Genomic DNA, 23,443 nt, shown 5'->3' on the forward strand with positions numbered 1-23,443 from the left:
TGGGATTTGCACCCAGGTAGTCTGGTTCCAGATGTTGCAGTTTCAGCAACGTGGAACACTCTGAGCCTGGGGCTTGTCTTTATTGTTTTTAAAATTTCTTGATGGTCAGGAAGTGTGAGGGCTGTGGGCAAGGAGGAGAGTCCAGGGGATGAGGAAGAGGGTTGGCAGTTGAAAATAGGGATGAAACAGGGAACCCTCTTTCAGAACTTTGGTTTGAGATTAAAAATAAGTATCAGCGGACCATTTTTCTTATCAGCCCGTAGAATATTGTAGGAAGCTAAGGGCCCCATTGTGCTCATGAAGCAAGCTCAGACTCACAGTCTATGGAACAGTCCTGAATTCATGGGGTTGTGATTTCATCTTCTCTAATATGCAGGAATTTTAGATAGATTTTTAAACCTTTTATTTGGAGTAATATTAAACTTACAGAAAAATTTCAAGATAAACAGAAAGAGCTCCGGTAGATACCCTCATCCAGATTCCCCAATTCTTAACTATTTGCTTTATCTTTTTTTCTACCCCTCTACACGCACACACACACACGCACGCACGCACACACACACAAGTATCCCAAAAGGTTCAGCTCAGCTTAAGGTTTAACAATACTCTTGGAAGCATGAATGCAACCTTCTTAAAAATCATATCTTTAGTTTGGGAAATTTTGAATCATAAATATGTAAGTTTTTGTTGTAGTCATTTTTATCCTTTTTAGTCGGAGAAATGGAATCTGTGTGGGGATTTTTAAAATAATGATTATGTTGTTAGAGGAAAAAAAATGCTTTTTAGACACAAGAATCTTGAGCCCTGTGGATCTGGGTAACTTCCCTTCCTGATGGGTCCCAGACTTGGGTTAGCTTGGTGGTAGCTTCCTGTCTCTTGAAACAGGCTGGGAGCTCCTGGGCCATGAGCATTTCCTTCTTAACAGCACTGCTGGGCTGAGGTGTTTGGTTTGGATCTGGGAGCCCTTAGAGCACCTCTTCCATGGGAATCCATTTCTACAGCTGGCCTTCTCCCTGCTACTTCCTGCCTGTAGCCTTCCCTCCAGCCTCCCTTCAGCTGGCTGGCCATCTTTCCTGAGGGCCACAGGGGGGCCAGGGGCTTGTGACAGCAGATGACGCGGGGCTCGCTGACGGACTTAGTAATGGATTTATATTACTTAGAAATGTGGGTCGTGGGAAGCTTAGCCCAGCTTCTCCAGGGAAGGTGGTCATGTGTCTCTTGAGTCGGAGTCACTGGCTGCAGCCATCGTCCGAGCAATAGTGAGTCAGGGACAGAGGCTTTTAGTCAAAGTCGGCAGGTTTTCCTTTACTCTGGCAGGCGGGTCAGATTTTAGAGCTGGGTCAGGAATATCTGGGTAAAGTTGGGGAAAGGAATAGTGACTTTTGGCCCCTCTTGAGGATATCCCTGCAAGGAAAGCTTTCAGGAAGTAGCCTTGTCTGGGAACATGGGCTGGGGTTGCTTCCTGTGACCATGTGGTTGGCCCTGCCAATGCTGCCTTCTTCTGGCTTTCTAGAAGCTCTGTAGCTGTGCAAATCCCATACATAGGGGAGGTCTAGTGTTATGATAGCCATGTGAAAAAGATTGGGTTACTGAGACTGCGGCATGGTTGCCAAAAAACATATATATGCTTTGATTACATTAATAGGGGTATAGAGCTAAGGAAAAGAGAGATTCCTTAGTTCAACTAAGCTCTCCTGTGTTCAGAACACATATAAAACATTATATTCAATTGTAGGTACGTTTTAGAGATGAGGGGAGATATTAGAGAGATCCAAAAAGGTTGCCTTAGAGGGGATGAGCCTTCCCTCATTGACAGTATTTGTGCAGAGGCTATGGGAACAGTGTCCTGTGCTCTTTCCAGTGGATCCTAAGATGTTTATGCCTATCCCAGGCAATGTGTCATGGAGCAGGCAAGCTTAAACTAAAATACACTGAATAAACTGCAGTGTATGCATACCACAGACTACTATGCAGCAATTAGAAGGAATAGTCTACAGAGGCACGTGACAATGTGGGTGACTCTTCCCATACGTAATGTTGAGTGAAAGAAAGCGGACACCAAAGAGTGCACCCTCCTTGCATTTATATGTAGCAGACAGACAGCAGAAAGAATCCAGAGTGCTGGAAGTCAGAGCAGCTGCCAACTGCCCTTGTGGGGTTAGGTGGTGGCAGTGAGTCGAGGGATGTGTCTGGGCGCTGATGGAGTTGTGTTTCTTTTCTTTTTTTTTTTTTAAAGATTTTATTTATTTATTCATGAGAGACACACACACAGAGAGAGAGAGAGACAGAGAGAGAGAGAGAGAGAGAGAGAGAGGCAAAGACACAGGCCGAGGGAGAAGCAGGCTCCATGCAGGGAGCCTGAAGTGGGACTTGATCCTGGGTCTCCAGGATCACGCACGCCCTGGGCCAAAGGTGGCGCTAAACCATTGAGCCACCTGGGCTGCCCGACAGAGTTGTGTTTCTTGACCTGGGTCCTGATGACACAAGTGGGCAGCTCTGTGCTTAGGATGTGTGCTCTTTTCCATGTGTGTGTATCAGACTTCTGTAAAAAGTAAAAAGAAGTTAGTTTAAAGATTGTGAAATCACACAAGTAGACTAGAGCCTCTGGAACTGCCCATAGAGTGTTTGGAATTTGCACAGACTGAGGTAGATAGAGATGGAGACATAAAAGAAGGGGCCAGGGTTGCTGATAGAGACCCACTCATTGCCTGTGTGTTAGGAGGGGGTGAGGGGATTTTCTATTATTTTGAAATTTCCTCAGCACTCAGACGTATTAGTGACTACTAATAGGCCAGTTCTGATCGAGGGCTTTGCTGTGCTGGTCCACAGGGAGGCTCTTTTTAAGGGACTGTTTCTCTAGCATTCCCACTCAGCGTGGCTTTCCCAGCAGGGCCACGGGAATGGGCCACGGGGATGGGCAGCCAGCGTGGCCCCACTCTTCTCAGTGTGTGCAGAGGGAATTGTTTACATCCCCCCCACCCCAAATGCCAGCTCCCCTCTCTCCCTGCTGACAGCTCTCTCATGTTTCTTCCAGCTTTTTGATCATGTCGCCGAGTGCCTGGGGGACTTCATGGAGAAAAAAAAAATCAAGGACAAGAAATTACCAGTGGGATTCACATTTTCTTTCCCTTGTCGGCAGTCCAAGATAGACGAGGTAAGCACATGCTGGGATTGGCGGGCCCCACAGAAGCCCCAGCGTGGGGAGGTCGATGAGCCCCTTTTTTCCCCTTTGCTCACCAGCTTGATGGCCTGCCTATGTTGTATTTAAAAAAAAAAAAAAACATTTGTAGGAATCAATGTGGGGTTAAAAAAATAGCGTGTTTATCTTTTCAGTTACCTAATGATTTCCATATTTCTGGAGGTGAATCATGGTATTTGTGGCCCTTGCGTAGGTAGAGACATCCATGAAACATAAGCTAGTGAGGGAAGAGCCTGTAGGCTTGGTGACAGAGGAGAGAGGCTGGCGAGGCTTTTGTCAGGGTTGTACAGTGTGGTGTTTGCCTGGGGGCCATCCTGGGGGTGGAGAATCTGGGCAAGACCCCTTGCCTCAGGTGCCAGGGCTGTCCCTCCACAGCTTCTGCCAGCGAGCAGCTTCAGCCACAGGGATCATTGCACCCACCTTGTTGGTGGTCATTGTTCATTCATTCACCTGCTTAGCAAGGAGTGACTCAGACATACTCTGTGGCTCCGTTGTACCTCAGCATATCGCAGGGAGACAGAGTACATAGATGCAGCCTCGTGTCTTTTCTACATGGATAGGCAGACCATGCACACACAGCGACCTGTGAACAAACTCCTCATAACAGGAATCCTGAGAGTTAACATTACGGAGGGTCCATCAGGTGCCAGGCTCTGCTCTCATGCACGCTTCCCAGCTAACACGTTATCTTCAGACACACCCGTGAGTGAAGTGCTCATGATTCCCACTTTACAGAGGAGGACACTGAGGCTGGCAGGGGTTAGGAACCTATCCAAGACCACCCAGCCAGGGAGCAGCAGAGCCCAGTTTAGCTCTGGGCACTTTGGTTCCAGTGCTATGCTTGACACCAGTCTGCTTTCTGCAGGATGGTAACGTTGGTAGACACAGCACCCTGTGTACTTCTGGGCAGCTTCCCTGTACCTCTTTGTCAGTAGGGTGAGCCCCCTGTCCCAGGCACAGCTTCTTGCCCCTGGAGCCCTTTCATCTGTATCATTTGTGTAATCACGTCATGTGAGAGCTAGGAGGGGCTTGAGAGCTCAGTAGGTCAAGTCCCTTATTCCCCAGATGGAGAACCAGACCTCCCAAGGTCACAGGGCTTATTAATGGCAGGGCAGAGCTAGGACCGGAATCCCAGGCACTCCCATCACCCATTCCTCCCTCTTTCCCCGCATTAAAGACCTCTGAGACACTACTGTCCCCTTGTCTCCATCAGGACTGCTGTGGCCAGTCCAGATGCTCTGGTATCTGGCATTGGGACACCAAATGTGGCCCGGCCTAGGAAACTAGTGGACCACAGACTAATTGCTCATGGTGGGGAGGCCTATGCCCACTCTTCAAGGCTGCCTGGAATCTTGAAGATTGTCCATATCTAGACTAGCTGCCTATTCCACAAATGAGCAAAATGACCCTCAGGAATTTGCAGAGCTTCCCACAAGGAAATGGGCAGAGGTGTGAGGACAGGACTGGTCTCCTGATTTCCACCCCAACATTCTTTCTACAGCATACTCTCAGAGGCTTTTGGGGGGTTAGGGTTGACGGGAAGAAAACAGTGTCCAGGAGTTTCTGGAATTGGTACAAGCACTCACCCTGCTGTGCATCTAACGGGCCGGGTGGCTTTCACCAGGAGCTGGGGCAGCCATATGTGGGCAAACGCCCCATCCCTGTGGCATTCCCAGAGGCCTATGGGGCCCAAGCATCAGCTCGTCCCAACCCTGCTGCATGTGTGGCAACTTTCTCCATTCAGACAGAAACAGTTAAGTGTAACAACTATTTTTTTTTTTTTTAGTATCTTAAAAAAAAAAGCAACATGTAAAGCTGTTTATACAAATAACACAAAGATGTAAAGCAAAAAAGTAAAATTCCTACCCTTCCCCATTCCCCAGTGAGTGACCACTGGCTGCCTATCCTTTTTGATGTTTCTTTTCTAATAAAGAAATAGAAATGGGTCATATTGTATAAATAGTGGAGTTGCTGCTTATAGATGGGGTTTAAACTCCAAGTTTGGGGAAGAGGCATAAATCATATTTAGTCAGTATTATCCTTAAGTCTCTAGGACCTGGCTTTAAGTTCAGTAGCCAAGAATTTCATTGGTATTTTGCTTCTCTTCCCCATTTGGCTCTGATTTCCTTTCCCTGGGGCCGTGGAAGCTGGGATCTAGATTGCCAGTGGGGAGGGGTGATCAGGTAATGATGAGATTTCTCTTTGTCTCTTTTTAAGAGAAAAGTGCAGTTGACATCCAGTTAGATTTGCGTGCCCTGTGACACTCCTCTCCTGGCCAGACACTTACTGCATTCTAGTGTGAGCTGTGGGGTTTTTTCCATGGCAGCCCCCAGAGAAGTCCCTCATACAGATGGATGAGTAGGAGATGGGACAGGGTCTGTGGTTACCTGGTGCAATCTGGAGCAAGCTGCTTGTCCTCTCTGGGCCTCTGCATTGTCCCTGGCCCTTGAGGAGCCCCCCGCCCCGCCTACCCAGTGACCTGGGGCTCCTACAGTGCTCGTCCATCCCCCATCTGCTCTCCTTTACAGGGCATCCTGATCACCTGGACAAAGAAATTTAAAGCAAGTGGAGTGGAGGGGATGGATGTGGTGAAGCTGCTTAACAAAGCCATCAAGAAGCGCGGGGTAACTTCTCTCTCTAGGGGCCGCCTGTCTGGGTCACATGGAGGTGGAGGTTGTGGGGAGAAGGCTGGGGTCTGAAACAGATGGGGCCCTTCCTGGGGACAGTGCTGCATGGCCTGGGCCATCACATGGGGTGTCTGGAAGACCTGGACGGATGAACAGAGAGGGTCCACAGACCAGGAGGTCAGGGTGGTTTGAAGCAGGGCTGTGTGAGGTGCTCCCCCCACCGGCCAAGCCCTCGGGCAGGGGCCGCCTCCTCTGACAGGCGCAGCCCGCACGGCTGGATCACAGGGATGGAGTGCGTGCTTTCCAGAGGGCCGTGGCTCTGGGTGGGAAATCCACTCTGAAAAGCATCTTAAGCCAGGTAATGAAGGTGACCGTGCAGTTTCCATAATGTCATCACCGCGCCCTAATCAGGCGGATGTGAGTGCCAGCAGTGATGAGAGCAGCACAGCCCACTGGAGCCGCGCTGGCTGTGCTCTCTCGCAGGCGGGTGACCTGTGCTCTCATGTGAGAGTGGACGGTGACACCCCTTCCGTGTCCCCAGGACTACGACGCCAACATAGTGGCTGTGGTGAATGACACAGTGGGGACCATGATGACCTGTGGCTATGATGACCAGCAGTGTGAGGTCGGCCTCATCATTGGTAATGTCACCCCTTCCTCATGTCCGCCCCTCAGCCAGTGTTTCCAGAAAGCATGGGCAGCCTCCTCTCAGGGTTTTGTGTGGTCATGGCTTCTGATCTGGTTTCTCTCTCCAAGGCACTGGCACTAATGCATGCTACATGGAGGAACTGAGGCACATTGACCTGGTGGAAGGCGATGAGGGGAGGATGTGTATCAACACGGAGTGGGGGGCCTTCGGGGACGACGGGTCCCTGGAAGACATCCGCACCGAGTTCGACCGGGAGATAGACCGGGGCTCTCTCAACCCTGGGAAGCAGCTGTGAGTCCCACCTTTTCTGACTGGTCGTGGGCCTGACTTTGGGGATATAAGTGAAAGCTGTAGGGTTCAGATGAAAGGGGCAGAAAGGCAAGTGACCACAAAGTGAGAAACCCATCAGATTTGCGTGATCCATCCCTCCTTTGGATAGATACGCAGCCATGGTGTCTGCAGCTTTAAATTTTTTTAAAGATTATTTATGTATTTATTTGACGCAGAAAGAGAGAGCTAGAGAGAGCGAGGATGCATGCACAAGCAGGGGGAGCAGCAGAGGGAGAGGGAGAAGCAGACTCCCCACTGAGCAGGGAGCCTGACCTGAGGTGAATGCAGACACTTAACTGACCGAGCCACCCAGGCGCCCTGCATCTACAGCTTTAAAAGCATGTTTTAAATGATTTTCTTGTCGAATTACGCTATAATTGTGTCCTTGTGAAAAATTTTGAAGATGAAGAGCACAGAAGCATTAATACACAGCTAAGGCTTAAAAACACTTGTGCGCGCTGTAGTCACTGGTGTTGCCGCTCAGGGCGAGCGAGGCCACGCAGGAAACGTGGCATCTCCTAAGCAGGTAGAGTGAGTGTCCTGAGGGCTCTGTGCTAGGCTCTGAGGACACAGACTAGCCCCTTCCTGTCCAGCCCTTGAGAGCTAGTTGGGGAGCTGTGTCCCATAGGTACATGCCCATCATACAGAGGAGCGGGGGCAAACCATTTGAGTCCTTTGGAAGCCAGGGAATGGAGACCCTTCTTCCATGCCGTGTATACTGGATGGATGAGAGTTGATAAAGAGCATCAGACTTGTTGGGCAGGTTAGTTTTGGCCGTGGAGAGCTCCTGGGTCCGGAGGTATGAGTGACATTATTCAGGGCAGTGTGGGCATCTCTTGATTTGAGTGACTTAGTTCCTGAAGTGTGTGCTCCTATTTCTCTGTGATGCCAGCGTGCTGCTAGCTCCTTCTGATCGCCATCCCAACAGCCTTTTCCTGGGGTTGGATGCTGTCAGTGTGCTGAGAGATGTCCATTGACCCTGTTGGCTTACTAGTCCTTACTTTGTGCCAGAGAGAAAAGGGAGTTCCTTTGTCATTTTGAAACCCATCACCCACAGATCTCCATACCCCAGGCTGGATGATTGGGTTTTCCACCCAAGTTAATGGAATCGCATCAATGGCCAGCCTCCCTCCACTGGGAATGGTGGTGATGGATAACTGGGTTTTTCATTAAGAGAATGCCAGAGTTGAACATCCACTTTGCTTCCTGAGACTGGGGTACCGACTTGTGATAAGGGTGCCAGTTCCAAAGCTCTGACAGCCAAAGGTTTTTTTTTTCTCCTCCCAATCCATTTACCTAATCCCTTCTGACATGAAACTATTCACTGTACCTACTTGTATGGTTCACTGGAGAGCTGTGGATGTGCTTGGTAATTACAATTACTGTCTCAGGTACCTCTGGGAATATTCTATAAAATGTGCATATTCATCATATTGCACCCCTAAAATCCTCACATTTCCACATTCCCAAGCATTTGTGGCCCTAGAGGTGTCAGATAAGAGATGATGTACCTGGAATTACTGTCAATCACTTAATCAGGAGGTGCCCCTCCCCCAGAGCAGGGCAGTTACCTGGGGTAACTGAGCAGATGTGACCCAGGCACTTGTCTGTATCCTATCCTTAACCCCAGTGTGAATATCTGCTGCGGCTTGGGTGAAAACCTGGATTTTTCTGCCATCCATTTTGAAGTATTTCTGAATTTTTTAAGGGGCCAAACTGTATTCCCAGGCTGAACTGTGAATTAGGCTTGCCGATGCTTTGCAATAAATATTTCTGGAATGGTGGCTGGATGGATGCATGGATAGATATGAATGGATGGATGGATAGTGGATGGGGACGAGGAGGTGGATAGATGGATGGTGATGGCTAGATGAAGGATGGGGGGGATGAGTGGATGGATGACTGGTAGATATGGGAGGTGGTGACTGGATGGCTGGGAAATGGGTGGGTAAATAAATAGGTGAATGGGTGAAAGAGTGAGGGGTGGGGTGAAGTCCATCTTCTCCAGTATGTTTCCCTGTGTACTGATTACCAGAGGTCAGGTCTTGTTAAGAACAATGCTGAAGATGTGACAAATCCTTGGGTTGCATCACACATGCCTAGAAATTGGCTATTGGCCAGAGTTTTTTATGCCAAAGTGGATTTTTGCTATTCTCCTAGGCTCCTTGCTGAAGTTTTTGGGGATTCCCTATGTCTTCTGTGCAATGACAAATTCTTCAAAGCCATTTTGTCCTTGTTTGTGGTGTGGGTATGTGAGCTCCATTTGACTGGTGGGGAAATTAACGCACTGGGATAGGACAAGCTGACCCAAGACTCTTTGTTGAGCTTTGATCTGGTTTAGGTTTAGGTTTTTCTGCCCCATTTGAAAGTTTGAGTTTTTAGAGTAAGCTTCTAGAATGTCTCAGAGTCCTCTCTGATCATTTATGGACATTTATCAAGAATTGTCTGGAGGATTGGTTTTACATCCCTGATTACATATCAGAATTACATAAAGGCCTTTTATTTTTTATTTATTTATGATAGTCACACAGAGAGAGAGAGAGAGGCAGAGACACAGGCAGAGGGAGAAACAGGCTCCATGCACTGGGAGCCCGACGTGCGATTCGATCCCGGGTCTCCAGGATCATGCCCTGGGCCAAAGGCAGGTGCTAAACCGCTGCGCCACCCAGGGATCCCAACATAAAGGCCTTTTAAAAACAGACTGCAGCTGAGGCATCCCTCACCCTACCCATGTCCTTCCCAATTCTGACTCAATTGACCTGGGCTGGGACCTGTCCTCAGGAGCCTAAGAGCTCCCCAGGTGATTACAGTGTGTGGGATTTGTGCAAAGGTCCTCGGTACCCAAAAGGGCTCTAGACCACTACACACCCACTCATTCATTTTGTCTGAAGTTTACATTCACCGAGTTCTGACTATATGCAGTTGCCAGGAAGGGTATGAGCATGCTAGCTCGGTGGTTCCTGCCTTCATTGGTGGTTGCTGCTTTCAGGACAGCAGGGGACAGCTCTGAGTATTCAGCAACCCCAACCTTGCCCCAGAGTTAGAAGTTCTCTCTCTAAAAGGGATCAGGTATTCAACATCCTCTCTACTATCCTTCTACTCTAGGCCTTTGAAATTCTGGCCACATACCTGTCTCCTGCTATAGATTTTGGCCCAGCCTTCTTTCATTTTTCATTCTCTTTCTCCTCCCGTCCTGCTCCTTGGACTTCTTGATCTTCTTTTTTCTGTGTCATGTCTAGAATTTTGAATCCCATTGCCCCGTGTGATTCCTTATCACATCCTTCAAAATGCAAGGAGACACTTGCCCCACAAAACTAAAGCGGCAGTGATTATGACAGCAGGACGGTTTGACCTGGAGAATTCTTTGGCCTGCACGGTAGTTGAAGTCAGCCCCCAAACACCTGTTCTTACCGTTGCTTTTCCCACGGTACAGAACCTCTCCACACTGCTAATCCTGGTTAGCGTGGCCTCAGACCTCTCCCGGCAATCTGGCCCTGGACTGCCCTTTGGAGTACGCCCTGGGCTGTCCTTTGGAGCACACCCTGGCTGCCAAGGGAACTCCTGATTGGCATGCAGGTCCTTGCTCTCCTGTCTGAACATGACCCCCACCCCACCCTTCCCAGCCTGTCCCCAGGCCCCATGGGTCTCAGCTCTGCCCGTGCCCACCAGCAGGCAGGAAGGCTGCAGCACCACGGTGTTGCCGGCTAGTCTGTGGTTGGAGGCATCTGACTGCTGACAGGCAGATCACCACTTGCTTGGTTCACTTGAGCAGAGGGAAGCATGTTGGTGGAGAAGGAGCCCTGCTGTGTCCGAGAGCCTTTGGCTTGAGCTCAGCGAGATGCATCAGAGATGCTTTTTCCTCATCCTGCTGCTCTGACAGGGGCCCTAGGGAAAGGGGATGTCAGGATCTGTGTATGTAAAAGACGTCCTTATAGAAAAGGGAGATCATTCTGAGTGTCTCCAGAGGGCAAAGTGAGAAGCAGTGGGTAGAGGGTGCCAGGAGGTTGATTTTAGCTCATCCTAAGAGGAAGAACCTTTTCTGTTACACCGCCCAGTGGGGGCAGGCCGCCTAAGGAGAAAGTGAGCTGATGAAGGTAGCCAGGGACAGGGTCGGGGATGGGGCTAGGTGGCCACTAGCATGATAGCTGTAGGTCACGTTTAATGACAACTACCCGTGAGAGAGAACAGCACAGTGCTTACAGCATACATAGCCTCTGGTGCTTATGTGGGTTCAAAATGTGGATTTGCTACCTATTAGCTGTGTGACCATGGGCAAGTTATAGAACCTCTCTGAGCCTCAGTTTTCTCACCTGTGAAATGGGGATAATGATGCTGTCTGTCTACCTCATAGGGTTATAGTGAGAATGAATGTTAGTACAAGTGAAGTGCTTAGTAAAGTGTGAGATGCATAGCAAGGGCCATATACTTACGGCTAGCAGACACCGAAGCACTTCACCCATGGTGGCCTGTATATCCTCTGTACAGTAACCTTACCAGAGGCCCTGCCATCTACCCCGTTATCCAGGTGAGGAAACCAGGAAGTAGCATGGTAAACAGCAGAGCCAGGATTGAGCCCAGGCCATCTGGCTCCTACTGCTTTGAGATTCCGGCTCAGGGCTGGGCAGAGGCTATTCCCACAGGTATTGGGGTGGTGGCTGAGTGACTGGGACTCAGACAGGCCCTCTCCTGCCAGGGATCCTCCACATGGCTGTGGCTGGGGCAGTCCTGTCTGGTCCTGTCAGGAGCGGTAACAATGAGAACCGTCTTCCTCTGTGCCCATGTGGGGGGAGGGGGTCCAGGAGGCAGGGAGGGCCAGGTGCTCAGGTCCCAGCAGCATCCCTGCCTCCTGGGCATGGCTCTGAATGGAACAGATTGTTTTGCTGTGTCACAGCTAGCTCTGGATGTGCCAGCTGGGCTCCCTCAGAGGAGAGGCAGGGCACCTGGATGTGGACCTGCCTACCACTTCGACGTGTCCTGCTTGGTGCTTCCTCCTGGCCCCTGCTCAGCCAGGATATGGGGCCTGTATCTGGCTCATATGTGGCCCAGAGCCCACACCTCCCAGGGAAGCAAGAGAGAGGATTCACTGTGATTGGCCTGTGGCTACATGTGGCTGGGGGTCACAGGATAAGTTAATCAGAGCCCTCCCCTGGGGTTTAGGGTGAGATCAGTAGGAGAGGAGTGGGTTCCCCAAAGTAAATTGTTGGTCCTTTTGGCCAGAGAAAGAGAACACAGATGCCAGGAAGGTGGATAGTGACAGGGGTCCCATGGGGAATAGCTGTATTTCAGTCCCTCATCTACTCAGGCTTCCTGCCTGGAAGGCATTTACCCTTTCTGAGCTGGGAAATGGAGAGAATGCATCCTAGCCACCTCCTCTCACAGGGCTCGGGGACCTCCTTGCTGGAGTGATGGCCATGAGAGCCCTTTAAAAAGCACAGTGTAACGTCTTGTAAGAAATTATGATATTCGGGATGCCTGGGTGGTTCAGTGGTTGAGCGTCTGCCTTCGGCTCAGGTGTAATCCTGGGGTCCCGGGATCGAGTCCCACATCAGGCTTCCCACAGAGATTCTGCTTCTCCCTCTGTCTATGTCTCTGTCTCTCTCTGTGTGTCTCTCATGAATAAATACATTTTTAAAAATCTAAAAAAAAAAAAAAACAGAAAAGAAATGATCATATTGTGCATTTTTGTCTGGGGAACCTCCTTGTCATCCCAGACTCACCTCCAGGCAGCCTTCCCTGCCTGCCCTGTGCCCCATGGTGCTTCCATCCTTTCCCCACCCTGGTGTTGGATGTGGGGTCTGGAGTTGCTGTCTCGTCAACATTTAGCGACACAGGGGTGTGGTTTGGCCTGCCAGTGAGACCATAAGCTTGGGCAGATGAGGCGGTGCTTCTCTCTTGTGTCTGCCTGTCTGTTGTGTCCCTCACGAGCTTTCCCAGGGGTACACATGTAGGAAGGACCTGACAAGTGCCATGTGCTTTGCTCCTGCAGGTTTGAGAAGATGGTCAGTGGCATGTACCTAGGGGAGCTGGTTCGACTGATACTGGTCAAGATGGCCAAGGAGAGCCTGTTATTTGAAGGGCGGATCACACCGGAGCTGCTCACCAGGGGAAAGTTGAAGACCAGTGATGTGTCAGCCATTGAGAAGTAGGTGCTAGCCCCTAGGGCTTTCTCTCTTCCTTCATACCACCCCCTACCCCTGTCGCCCACACATGCAGGGGAGATCAGAGTCCAGGGAGCAGATGCTTCTAGTGGTGAACGAGGAGCTCACTGAGCCTGGGCCTGGCCTTGGAAGTCCCTGGGGACACCTTCTCCAGACTGTGTTCCCGGGAACCCTGGTGACCTCAAGATAACTAGGTGTTCCCTGAAGAAAGGGTTCTGTGGCTAATAGGATTAGGAAATATTGCATATTTAGCCTCCATTTAGAGATTTATAGTATTCATTAGCTTATTAAAGAAAACCCAGTTTACTTTGGTTAACTTATAATTTGCCAAACTTTTCTCTCTCTTTTTTTTTCTTTGAGAGAGCACACAAAGGCAGTACGTGTGTACGCTGGGGGTTGGGGGGATGAGGCAGAGAATCATAAGCAGGCTCCATGCCCAATGTGGAGCCTGACTCAAGGCTTGAACTCACGGCCCTGAGCAGAAATCAAGAGTTGGACGCTTAACTGAGCCACCCAGGCACCCCAATTTCCCAAACTTCTTTTTGTGCCTGAAATGCCCTCTCCCCATTCTCTCACCTGTTAACAGCCAGATGTGTTCCCTGGCACAAGTCTGAGAAACATTGGTTAACAGCTGAGACAGGGTAGATGGGCAGCGGAGGATAGAGTGCAGCCAGCAACTGCTACCTTTCAGCCTCCCCGAGAAGCCCAGACTTCTTTGCCTCAGCTGTTACTTGTGGGCCAACACCCCAAAAGGGAAGAAGGCAAACTTGATCCCATGGCAGTTTGAGTAGTCTGAAGGACTCCTGTCTTGTGGCTGGCCTCTGTGTGCCACCAGGCTCTGTTTCTGGTTCAGAGACCTGTAGCCCTGTGAGAGGCCACCTGCTGAAAGATAGGGCTAGCTTGATGCTGGAGATGTCCTTTCACCTCTGCACGGAGCCGTCCTTCCCACTGCCCTGCTGTGTGGAGACTTGCGTCGAGCCAGTGGCTTCCTAGCTCTGGTTCCTGGCAGAAGATGCACACCTGCTGGCTGCAGTTAGAGAAGGAGGCTGTGGAAATTGGAAGGGGTTTATGTAAGACTTCCTCCTCAGTCACATCCCTGTCCTGGGCATCTACCCTAGGATCACTCTCCTTCAGCAGCTATTGGGACAGGGTGCCGCAACACTGAGTTTCCGGCCATCTCTCTTCTCAAGCCTCCCGGCTAGCTTCTGGGAGGGGAGGGGACACAAGGCTCATGGCGCGTCTTCAAAGTCATTGACAGAGTCAGGAAATGCCTGACTTTCTTTTGGCCTGCTTCTGGTGTCAGCAATTTGGTTACCAAGAAACAAAAGCCCAGGTGAACTAGCTCAAGAAACACGTACATTGTCATAAAGGCCGTCTCAACCAAACCTGAGCATCCTACCAGGACAGACATTCAAAGCATTCTCTTTAAAATCAGCAGTAAGACAGTATCACCTATTTCTATTTAGCATGGTCTTAAGTCTTAGGCAGTGTTTGAAAAGACAAAAAAATTTTTTTAAATAGTAAAAAAGAAAAAAGAAAAGAAAGAGAAATTAAAGACAAAAGAATAAAAAAGAGGAAGTAAAATTATCATTATTTGCAGATGTTAATTGTCTGTATGGGACACCAAAAATATCTAGACAAGTGACTAGAATAACAAGAGGTTAGGGAGTTGTCTGGAGATAAGATACCAAAGCCAACTGTATTTCTATATATTGGCAATAATTAAAATAAAAAATAAAATATTTTTTAAATAAGCCTTTTATTTTAGAATACTTTTAGACTTACAGAAAAATTACAAAGATGGTACAGAGTGTTCCCATGTGTTGCTGACTCAGTTTTCCCCAATGTAACATCTCACGTTACTATGTTACAGGAAAGTGAAAAAAAAAAAGAATATCTATAGATGTGTGTGTGTGTATGTATGTGTATATATATATATATATGAATATATAATGGTAACAAAATCATAATACCTCAGAATGAATCTAACAGAAGATACATAAAACAGGTATGCATAAAATTAAAATCTGACTGGAAAACCTCAAGGAAAGGGTATATAAGCATCTCGGGGCAACTCACAAATCTCAGGAGCAGGGGACCAGAGCACTGAGCTCTGGGGTTGAGGCAGCTAAGTCTCTCCTCCACTTGTCTCCATGTTCCTGATGTGTCATAACCCAGCCCAGTACCGTTTTTTTTTTCTCTTATTACCTGGGATTTCTTATGGAGGAGACTCCTCCTTGTGTTCTCAGAACACACTTCTTGTCTTAATCCCATACCATACACACATGGTGAATGATGGAGTTCACCTTTCCAGGACTTTCAGAACTCAATGCTTTGCGTAGCCCAATGTGATCCTTAACTCACAATTATTGGCCTGTAACCTCACAGGAATAAGGAAGGCCTCCACAATGCCAAAGAAATCCTGACCCGCCTGGGAGTGGAGCCATCTGATGATGACTGTATTTCAGTCCAGCACGTGTGTACCATTGTCTCATTTCGCTCCGCGAACCTGGTGGCTGCAACGCTGGGCGCCATCTTGAACCGCCTTCGAGATAACAAGGGCACACCCAGGCTGCGGACCACGGTTGGTGTCGACGGGTCTCTTTACAAGACGCACCCACAGTGAGTCTGCCCTTTGCTATCATTGGCACTCAGTGCCCATCTGGGCTCAGGACCTTCTCCAAAGGTCAGACTTTTGCACCCGGTGAACGTCTTTGGTATACAAGACAATACGAGGTTCTGGGCAGAGAGGTCAGAGTTGCCCACTTGAGAAGTATCTGGCCCTCAGCCAGTTCTCCTGGTGTTGCTTCTGTACTGTCACTTTTCCTTATTTCATAAGTCTTATTAGAGACCTCTGTAGCTGCCAGGAACACTGGATGGGATGTGTCTGTATCTTAAAATCTCTTACTTATTCCTATTTCATCAGTGACCTCCATTCTCACTACAGCTTGGGTCATAGGTACAATGCCCACATTCTTATTTTAGAAGCTTCTGTAAAAGGCCCCTCAACCCTCAGACATGCCTTTTTTAAACAGGCGACTTGTTGATGCTTTGTATCCGAGAGCCAGAAGGAGGTACAAATTGTAAGTGGTCCCTACGGGTGATGAGGGGCTCATCACCATGCTGCCTTCTTGTGTATTGAACAGCTTAGCTGCAAAAGCCATTTGTGGTACCAAGAATATGGTGGGTACATTTTTAAAAGGCTAAAGATGAAAATCTGAATCTTTATATACTAACTTTTAACAATAGCTGCCTATGACATGATTTTTTGCACAGGACCTCAGATATTTGACCATTGTATCTACGAAGTACATGTGAAGTGGCCCTGTGGTACCTTCACACCCAGTTCTAGTAACAGTTAAATGAATGTTGACTTACATGGAAATCATCCTGTTACTGAGAAGATAGGGTGTGAGCTCGTTACACGTTCTTATCTGTTAGGTTCCTAATTTTATTTCTTTGTATTTTTAAAGTATTTGTAAAATTTTTCATAATGAAACTAGCTATCTTTTTTGGAGGGTGGACGGTTTCTTGGCAGATGTTTGGATAAGAAAGGGATTTGCAACGTGACATTAAAAAAAAATTTTTTTTAATTGCAGTAAAATACACACTATAGAATTTACTATCCTGACCATTTCTGAGTGTATGGTACTAAGTATATTCACACAGTTTTGCAACCATCACCACTAGCCACCACCAGAGCTCTTCATCTATGATTATCACATGCAAAAAAAAAAATAAGTAACTTTGATCAAATGTGTTTTATTTCAGAAGTAACATGTATTTGGTATAGAAACTTTAGATAGTTCAAAAACTTACAAAGAGAATAGAAGTTATTTTTTAATTCTATCCCTTGGCATTGATCACTGTTAATATTTTGGGGCTTTGGTTTCCCTGTTTCCTTTGGCAGGCAACCTTTCATACTTATGACAGACCGTAAACTTTGAGGAGGTTCAGTGTTCTCACTGAGTCCTAAAGCCCTCTTCTAAAGGACATAAAGAATGTCCAGACCCTTGGGGGCAGAGGGAAAGACAAGTGAAAAAAAACAAAAACAAAAAAAAACAAGAGTGATTATTTATGGCGCCTGTCCTCAACCCCAGTAGCCAATCCAAGCAATTGATGACCTCATTTGGTTGCTCCCACACCCCTATCTGCCAGATACCGTCAATCCTCATGGACTTCGGGGTCAAGTGACAGGCCCAAGGTCACCTGATGTGGAAGTAGCAGAGCTTGCCCTTGTCTCCCGAGCTTTCTGACTTCCAGCCACAGGGTTCTGGATGACTGCTGTTATCTCCTTGTCATGGTGGAGGACAGAAGCCCTTTCGAGCCCTGAATTTTCTGTATTTGACACTCATGAAACAAGGCGAATCCTTTTTGTCATGTGTGACTATGGGCTATTTCATTTTTTTTTTAACTTCTCTGCATTTGCCAGCTTTTCTACAGCGCATGCGTGTGCCCTGTGTCATGAGAAAATCAAGTACAGAACATGGAATTTAGGTGTGGGGAAAAGGAAGGGGAACTGAGGTCCCTGACAGATGGCTCCTCTAACTATTGTGGCATGCTCCCCTCGCAGGTATGCCCGGCGTTTCCACAAGACTCTCAGGCGCTTGGTCCCCGACTCCGACGTGCGCTTCCTCCTCTCTGAGAGCGGCAGCGGCAAGGGGGCCGCCATGGTCACTGCGGTGGCCTACCGCCTGGCCGAGCAGCACCGGCAGATAGAGGAGACCCTGGCCCACTTCCGCCTCACCAAGGATATGCTGCTGGAGGTGAAGAAGAGAATGCGGACCGAGATGGATATGGGCCTGAGGAAGCAGACGCACGAAAAGGCCGTGGTGAAGATGCTGCCCTCCTTTGTCCGGAGCACTCCAGACGGGACCGGTGAGGGCCTCTGCTGGGGGCCAGTGCACCTCTCTGGCGTCTCCCCACTGGTGACCGAGTGGGGCTGCAGGAAAGTCGCATCTCCAGTGGATGCGTTTATTTTGGCAAGAACTAGAAATCCACTCACAACCTGGGTTTTCCATTTTTACCAATTACTTGCCACACCTGTTGACTCTGGACACATGACTTTCTTTCCCTAGGTCAAGCCCCCTAGGCAAGCACCATCACTAAAACCACAGTCCTGCTCAGAATCAGAAAGTATTCTTAAAAGAATGACTGGGCCAGTCCTACAGTACTGGGATTACAGTAGGGTCTCTTACAAGCAGATGAACCAGCAGAAGGATAGATAACCCAGTGCACCCTTCCTAAGTCCTAACAGGTTGCGCGGGAGGTAGACAAGGAGGCCTGGGACTCCAGGCAGATTGGAGAACAGAGTCTAGCCCCTGGGACGCCTGGGTGGCTCAGCAGTTGAGTGTCTGCCTTTGGCTTAGGGTGTGATCCCGGAGTCCTGGGATCGAATCCCACTTCAGGCTCCCTGCGAGGAGCCTGCTTCTCCCTCTGCCTGTATCTCTGCCTCTCTCTCTGTCTCTCATGAATAAATAAATAAACTCTTAAAAAAAGAATGCAGCCCCTAAGGCTGACCTTGCTGAGTGCTATGGAGACTCTGAGGGGTTCTTGGGTGAGTCCTTAAGATTATCTTTGTGATATAAATTATGTCCTATGTGTGAGTTACTTATTATTGTGTTGTATCATCCCATTATAAACCACCCTCAAACCTAGTGGCTTAAAATAGCAACCACTTCTTATTGCTCCTCTGGGCCAGGCGCAGCTGGTCTCTGCTGGACACATTCATGAGTCTGCAGTCACTGGACTGCTTAGAGGCCTCGCTCACACATCTAGCAGTTGGCACTCGGCAAGGGTACAGGAGTGCCTGGCCACATGTCTCACCCTCCAGCAGGCCACCGGGCTTGTTCAAGTGGTAGCAGCAGGGTCTGTAAAAAAGAGGAAGGATTTCAGAGCCTCTTGGAGGCCTGTGCTGGGGACCGGCTTAGCTTTGCTTTTGCCACACTCTGTCGGCCAAAGCGAGTCATAAGGCTGGGCCAGAGCCAAGGGGAGGAGAAACAGACTCCATCTTTTGAGGGGAAGAACTGCAAAGTCACTTTGCAAAGGAAAAGTAGAGGGAAGAAAATGTGCACATTTTTACAAACAGTCTACACATTGACATCAATTACTAATTTTGGTGTGAGCTTCCCTAAAATCGGGTCACTGTTGCCCTGCTTTTTAGTAACCCTTGAGAATTTTGTTTGTTGGCTTATTGTGAGGTGGTTTGTCCATGGGTCTTTTGTCCTGCTAGCGTGGCTCAAAGATCATGGTGGTCAGTGAGTGAGTTGCCCACCCTCCCTGAGCTCGAGCCGTGTGCTGGAGGGAGCAGAAGCCAAAGCTTCTCCCCTCTATTTAATATAGGGGCTCGAGTCTTGGGGTTACTGGCTACCAAGAGGCACTTTGCTGTTTTTGATGATCTTTCTGTTCTTGACTGTGATAGAGCATGGTGACTTCTTGGCCCTTGATCTTGGAGGAACAAATTTCCGTGTCCTACTGGTGAAAATCCGCAGTGGGAAAAAGAGAACGGTGGAAATGCACAACAAGATCTATGCCATTCCCATTGAAATCATGCAGGGCACTGGGGAAGAGGTGAGACAGTTTTGCTTTTATACCATGATGGCGCACGTGTGTCACCTGTCCAGTGGCATTGGGTCCCCCCAAACTGCCACGTGGTGCACCCAGCTATGCAGCTGTGTCCTCATGGCCTCAAAGCATCAGGCACCTTCCGCAAAGCTGGGCTTATGATGCTTGGGGGGCTGCAAAGTTCCTGGAGGGGTACTTGTTCTGTGCATGTGTGTATGTAGTTGTGCACTTGTACATGTGAGCTGAAATCATGAAACCAGAGAGCACGGTAATCCCTTCTTTTCTCCTAAAGCTGTTTGACCACATCGTCTCCTGCATCTCTGACTTCCTGGACTACATGGGGATCAAAGGACCCAAAATGCCTCTGGGTTTTACGTTCTCATTCCCCTGCAAGCAGACGAGCTTGGACGCGGTAAGACTCTTTCCCCTAGGCACGGGGCAGCACGGACTCCTGGAGTCTCCTTCAGCCTCACCTGACCACTCAGTGTCGGGAGTGGCTCACATGTCACAGTGGGTTGACCCAGGCTTTATTTTAGGCTCTTAAGAGCCTTCTCTATTTGTTATCATTTGGAGTACCCACCTCCTCTGGGAAACCTCCTGGTCCTGTAGGTGAAAATATCTCAGCCTCTCCCCGATGTTCCCTCTTCCTTCGAGTGTTAATTGCAGTTAACAATTTAAAAAGTTAAAAACTTTTCCCATGTTTTTAGTGATTGTCTCTTTTCTGTTGTGTCCGGTGCTCCTTGAGCTAGGGCCTGTGTCCACCCTCCTCCCACCCCACCCTACCCCATACTTACTTAATAAATGCTCAATAAATGGAATGAAACAGGGTCTCCAGGGCCAGGTCTTGAGCACCTGCAGAATACTGAGTGCTGTGTACAGAGCTGAAGGTGACAGTTCCCCTCCTCAGGGGGCCAACAGTCTAATGGAGGATCCCAGCCTTATGTGCGCAGCTCGGCACTGGGCTGAGGGCTTAGGGCTGAGGGTGGCAGGTTGGTAGGGTTATGCTGGGCAGAGGGAACTGATTGTGCAGAGTCACAGAGGCAGGACGGAGCCTGTCATGCTAGAGTAGCCACAAGTGCTTCCTTGTGTCACCGGTGGGGGTGTGGCCAGGGAGGAGCCCTGGAGTAGCATCCGGTCACAAAGAGCCTTGGGCCAGGATTTAAGGCAAATGATTGGCAGGCAGCACCTAGGAGGCTAGGTAGGGTCACCTGCTTCTGGAAGCCAGTTAATCAAGTCACTGTGCTGGCTTGGGGTGTTGTCCTCTTAAGCTCTTTTATACCTCAGCAGTTAGATCCAAATACATTTGTGCTCTGTAGTTTTTAAAGGCCTGCATTTTTTTAAGGGGTTCGCTTGTACTGTCACCTGTATTCATTGTAGTGAGTACACGCCCAGCCAATGTATAACTTCATTCAAACCAAAAGTTTACTTTAGGCAGTATCAGGCGTTACTAAAAATTTGCATTTCTCCATTTATGCTATTGGTAGACTATTCCTTAGGGGAACTAGTTGGTTTTACCAGAGGCTGCACCGTTATCCTCTGAAGCCTCAGTTTTTTCATCTGTGAAATGCGAATTATCCACCAGACTGTGGTGGGTGTTGGGGATGGTGAGGAGGGGGCAGGCTGGTGCAGAGGACCCCTTGTATGTTACTCCTTTGTGCCTGAGATGCTCTAACATAGTCTCATTGCAGATTTTCAGCAGATGTTTACTCAGGAGGGAGGGAGGGAAACTTTACATTCTGCCCAGAAGGGCTAATTACACAGGACTCTCCTGGTACCTTACCTGTTTCAGGGAATCTTGATCACCTGGACGAAGGGTTTTAAGGCGACTGACTGCGTGGGGAACGATGTAGCAACGTTACTAAGGGAAGCGATAAAAAGGAGAGAGGTAACTATGGAAAGGTTGTTTTTAAAAATCTTCACTGTTTTGGGGATGGTGGGATCATAAAAACTGGCTGTAAAGAATTGAAGCACAGAAGTGTGTGCCCAGGGTCTGAAGATTCTCTGAACTGTCAGCAGTAACTTGGAGGCGGACGGTATTGTGTTGTTGAAGGATGGTTTTAGAAAAGTAAAATCATGACTTTTATAATGCCTGAAACAGAGACAAGCAGCCCCTAGCAGCTGGGCATGGCTTGGCGCAGCCAGTTGGCCTTGGGGACCTCCTGCTGACCTCGAAGCTTCTCTCCGTAACTCTGATGGAAAATAGACAAGAAGAAAACAAGTCTGTACTGACGTCAGAACTCAGCACACACTCAGGGAATTGCCCTGCTTCCGGACCACGTCCAGTCCAGAGCAAGCCCCACTTTGAGCCCTCCCTATGACCACCACCTCAGGCTCAAAGCCCACACTAGTGCTTTCTAGCACTTTCCAAACACCCCGGGAGATGTGTCACCCGTGTTGTAACCAGTCACTGTGCCCAGCTCTATTTGACTACAGGTTTGTTTCTGGTGGTGTTTGGCTGGAGGACATTGCAAAATATAACATGAAAAATTCCAGAGACTTTACTTATTAATGAGGGAATTAGGTAAAAAAAAAAAAAAAAGTTCAAATGCCTCTAGTTCCAAAGAGCAAACGAGTCAGCAGTGGGGAAGGCTGACATGAATGGGATTTTGACAGAGGGGCTGATTGCACCTGGAAGAGTACGTGAGACAACTTACATCCCGCTGGAAAGAAACCTGCTGACCTACTTTTGCCCATTGCACAACTCTTAATGGTAGCATTCTTCCGATTTACCTTCTGTGCATATACCGACTCACACATATGCGCATCATATGATGGGAATGCTCCCGTATGTGCTCTATTACAACTTGCTTATTCCATTTAATGTGAAACCGGCATCTTGCCATGTCACCACACAGAGATCAACCTCCCTCTTTTCCGCGGTGGCACGGCATTGCAGTGTTTGCTGGAACTCGTGTTTTACACAGCCCCCTTTGATCTATATTTCTGGCCCACGTGAGCCATGAAGTATCTTTGTGTACCTACATGGCTATTTCAGAAGGACAGATTCTGAGGAATGGATTTGGCATTGGTGTTTGCCTTCTGGAAGGCTGTAACACTCTAAACTCCCCGAGAAAGAGAGTTGTTTGGCCATAGTCCCTTGTTTTTTTCTCTCTTCACCAGATTGGTCCAGGCTGCTTCTCTGGTACTCAGCATCATCTGTGAAATGGGTAGAATGGCACCTTTCTGTAGATCTCCATTGTCATACATCATTAATAGTAGGTTTAGTAGTTTAGTTGGTGAAAGAGTATTAATTGCCTTTTTAAAGGTTGGTAAGGAAACTTTTTCTGGTGATGTGTCAAGCAGTGCCGTCCCTTCCTAAAGTTGTATCTCTTTCTTTCCAAAGGAATTTGACCTGGATGTGGTGGCTGTGGTCAATGACACGGTGGGCACCATGATGACCTGTGCTTATGAGGAGCCTACATGCGAGGTTGGGCTCATCGTAGGTAGGTGTTCTGGAAAGTCTGTCTCTCTGGGGCAGGGAAGGCTGGGTTGTCCTGTTCTGTGGGGCCTCAAGCCAGCAGCTCAGTTCTCTGTATGGGACACTATGTCTGTCCCTCTTGTCTGGTCACCACCTCCAGAGTTTGGACCGAGGATGCGGAGCTATCCTGGTGGCTTTCTGTTCCCCAACACTCACCCCAGGGCTTGCAACTAGAGCTGTCTAGGAGCGAGGCCCCAAATGGCTTACACAGCTTGGGTGGACAGGGTGGGAGTACCTGGGGCTGGGCTGGCCATTGGGACAACTACTGGGCTCAGTGGGAGGGCCACCAGGCAGGTATTGTGGGGTGGGAGCCTGCGACTGGGGAGGCAACAGAGTCCTCCTTCTCCCTTGACTGTGGGAAAAGGCCAGTGATTAGTTTTGAGCACCATTTTGCCTTTGGCAGCCACTTTGGTGAGATGCAGAGAGGTTGGCTCTGTA

General features: G+C 48.7%; 1 protein-coding gene across 5 annotated transcripts in view; it reads left to right on the top strand.

The window, feature by feature from the left end:
- The window catches only part of HK1 (hexokinase 1), a 120,083-nt gene that overhangs the window by 85,986 nt on the left and 10,654 nt on the right, over positions 1-23,443 (top strand). For all 5 annotated transcript variants that reach the window (XM_038534166.1, XM_038534168.1, XM_038534167.1 and 2 more), the window contains 11 exons: positions 3,035-3,154; positions 5,728-5,823; positions 6,368-6,467; positions 6,583-6,766; positions 12,792-12,947; positions 15,352-15,585; positions 17,537-17,841; positions 19,385-19,533; positions 19,820-19,939; positions 21,317-21,412; positions 22,871-22,970. In XM_038534166.1, coding sequence (XP_038390094.1) covers positions 3,035-3,154; positions 5,728-5,823; positions 6,368-6,467; positions 6,583-6,766; positions 12,792-12,947; positions 15,352-15,585; positions 17,537-17,841; positions 19,385-19,533; positions 19,820-19,939; positions 21,317-21,412; positions 22,871-22,970 — 1,660 coding nt within the window. The remainder of the gene's footprint in view (positions 1-3,034; positions 3,155-5,727; positions 5,824-6,367; positions 6,468-6,582; positions 6,767-12,791; positions 12,948-15,351; positions 15,586-17,536; positions 17,842-19,384; positions 19,534-19,819; positions 19,940-21,316; positions 21,413-22,870; positions 22,971-23,443) is intronic.

Source organism: Canis lupus, chromosome 4, assembly GCF_011100685.1.
Source record: "Canis lupus familiaris isolate Mischka breed German Shepherd chromosome 4, alternate assembly UU_Cfam_GSD_1.0, whole genome shotgun sequence".
NCBI classification, from domain to species: domain Eukaryota; kingdom Metazoa; phylum Chordata; class Mammalia; order Carnivora; family Canidae; genus Canis; species Canis lupus.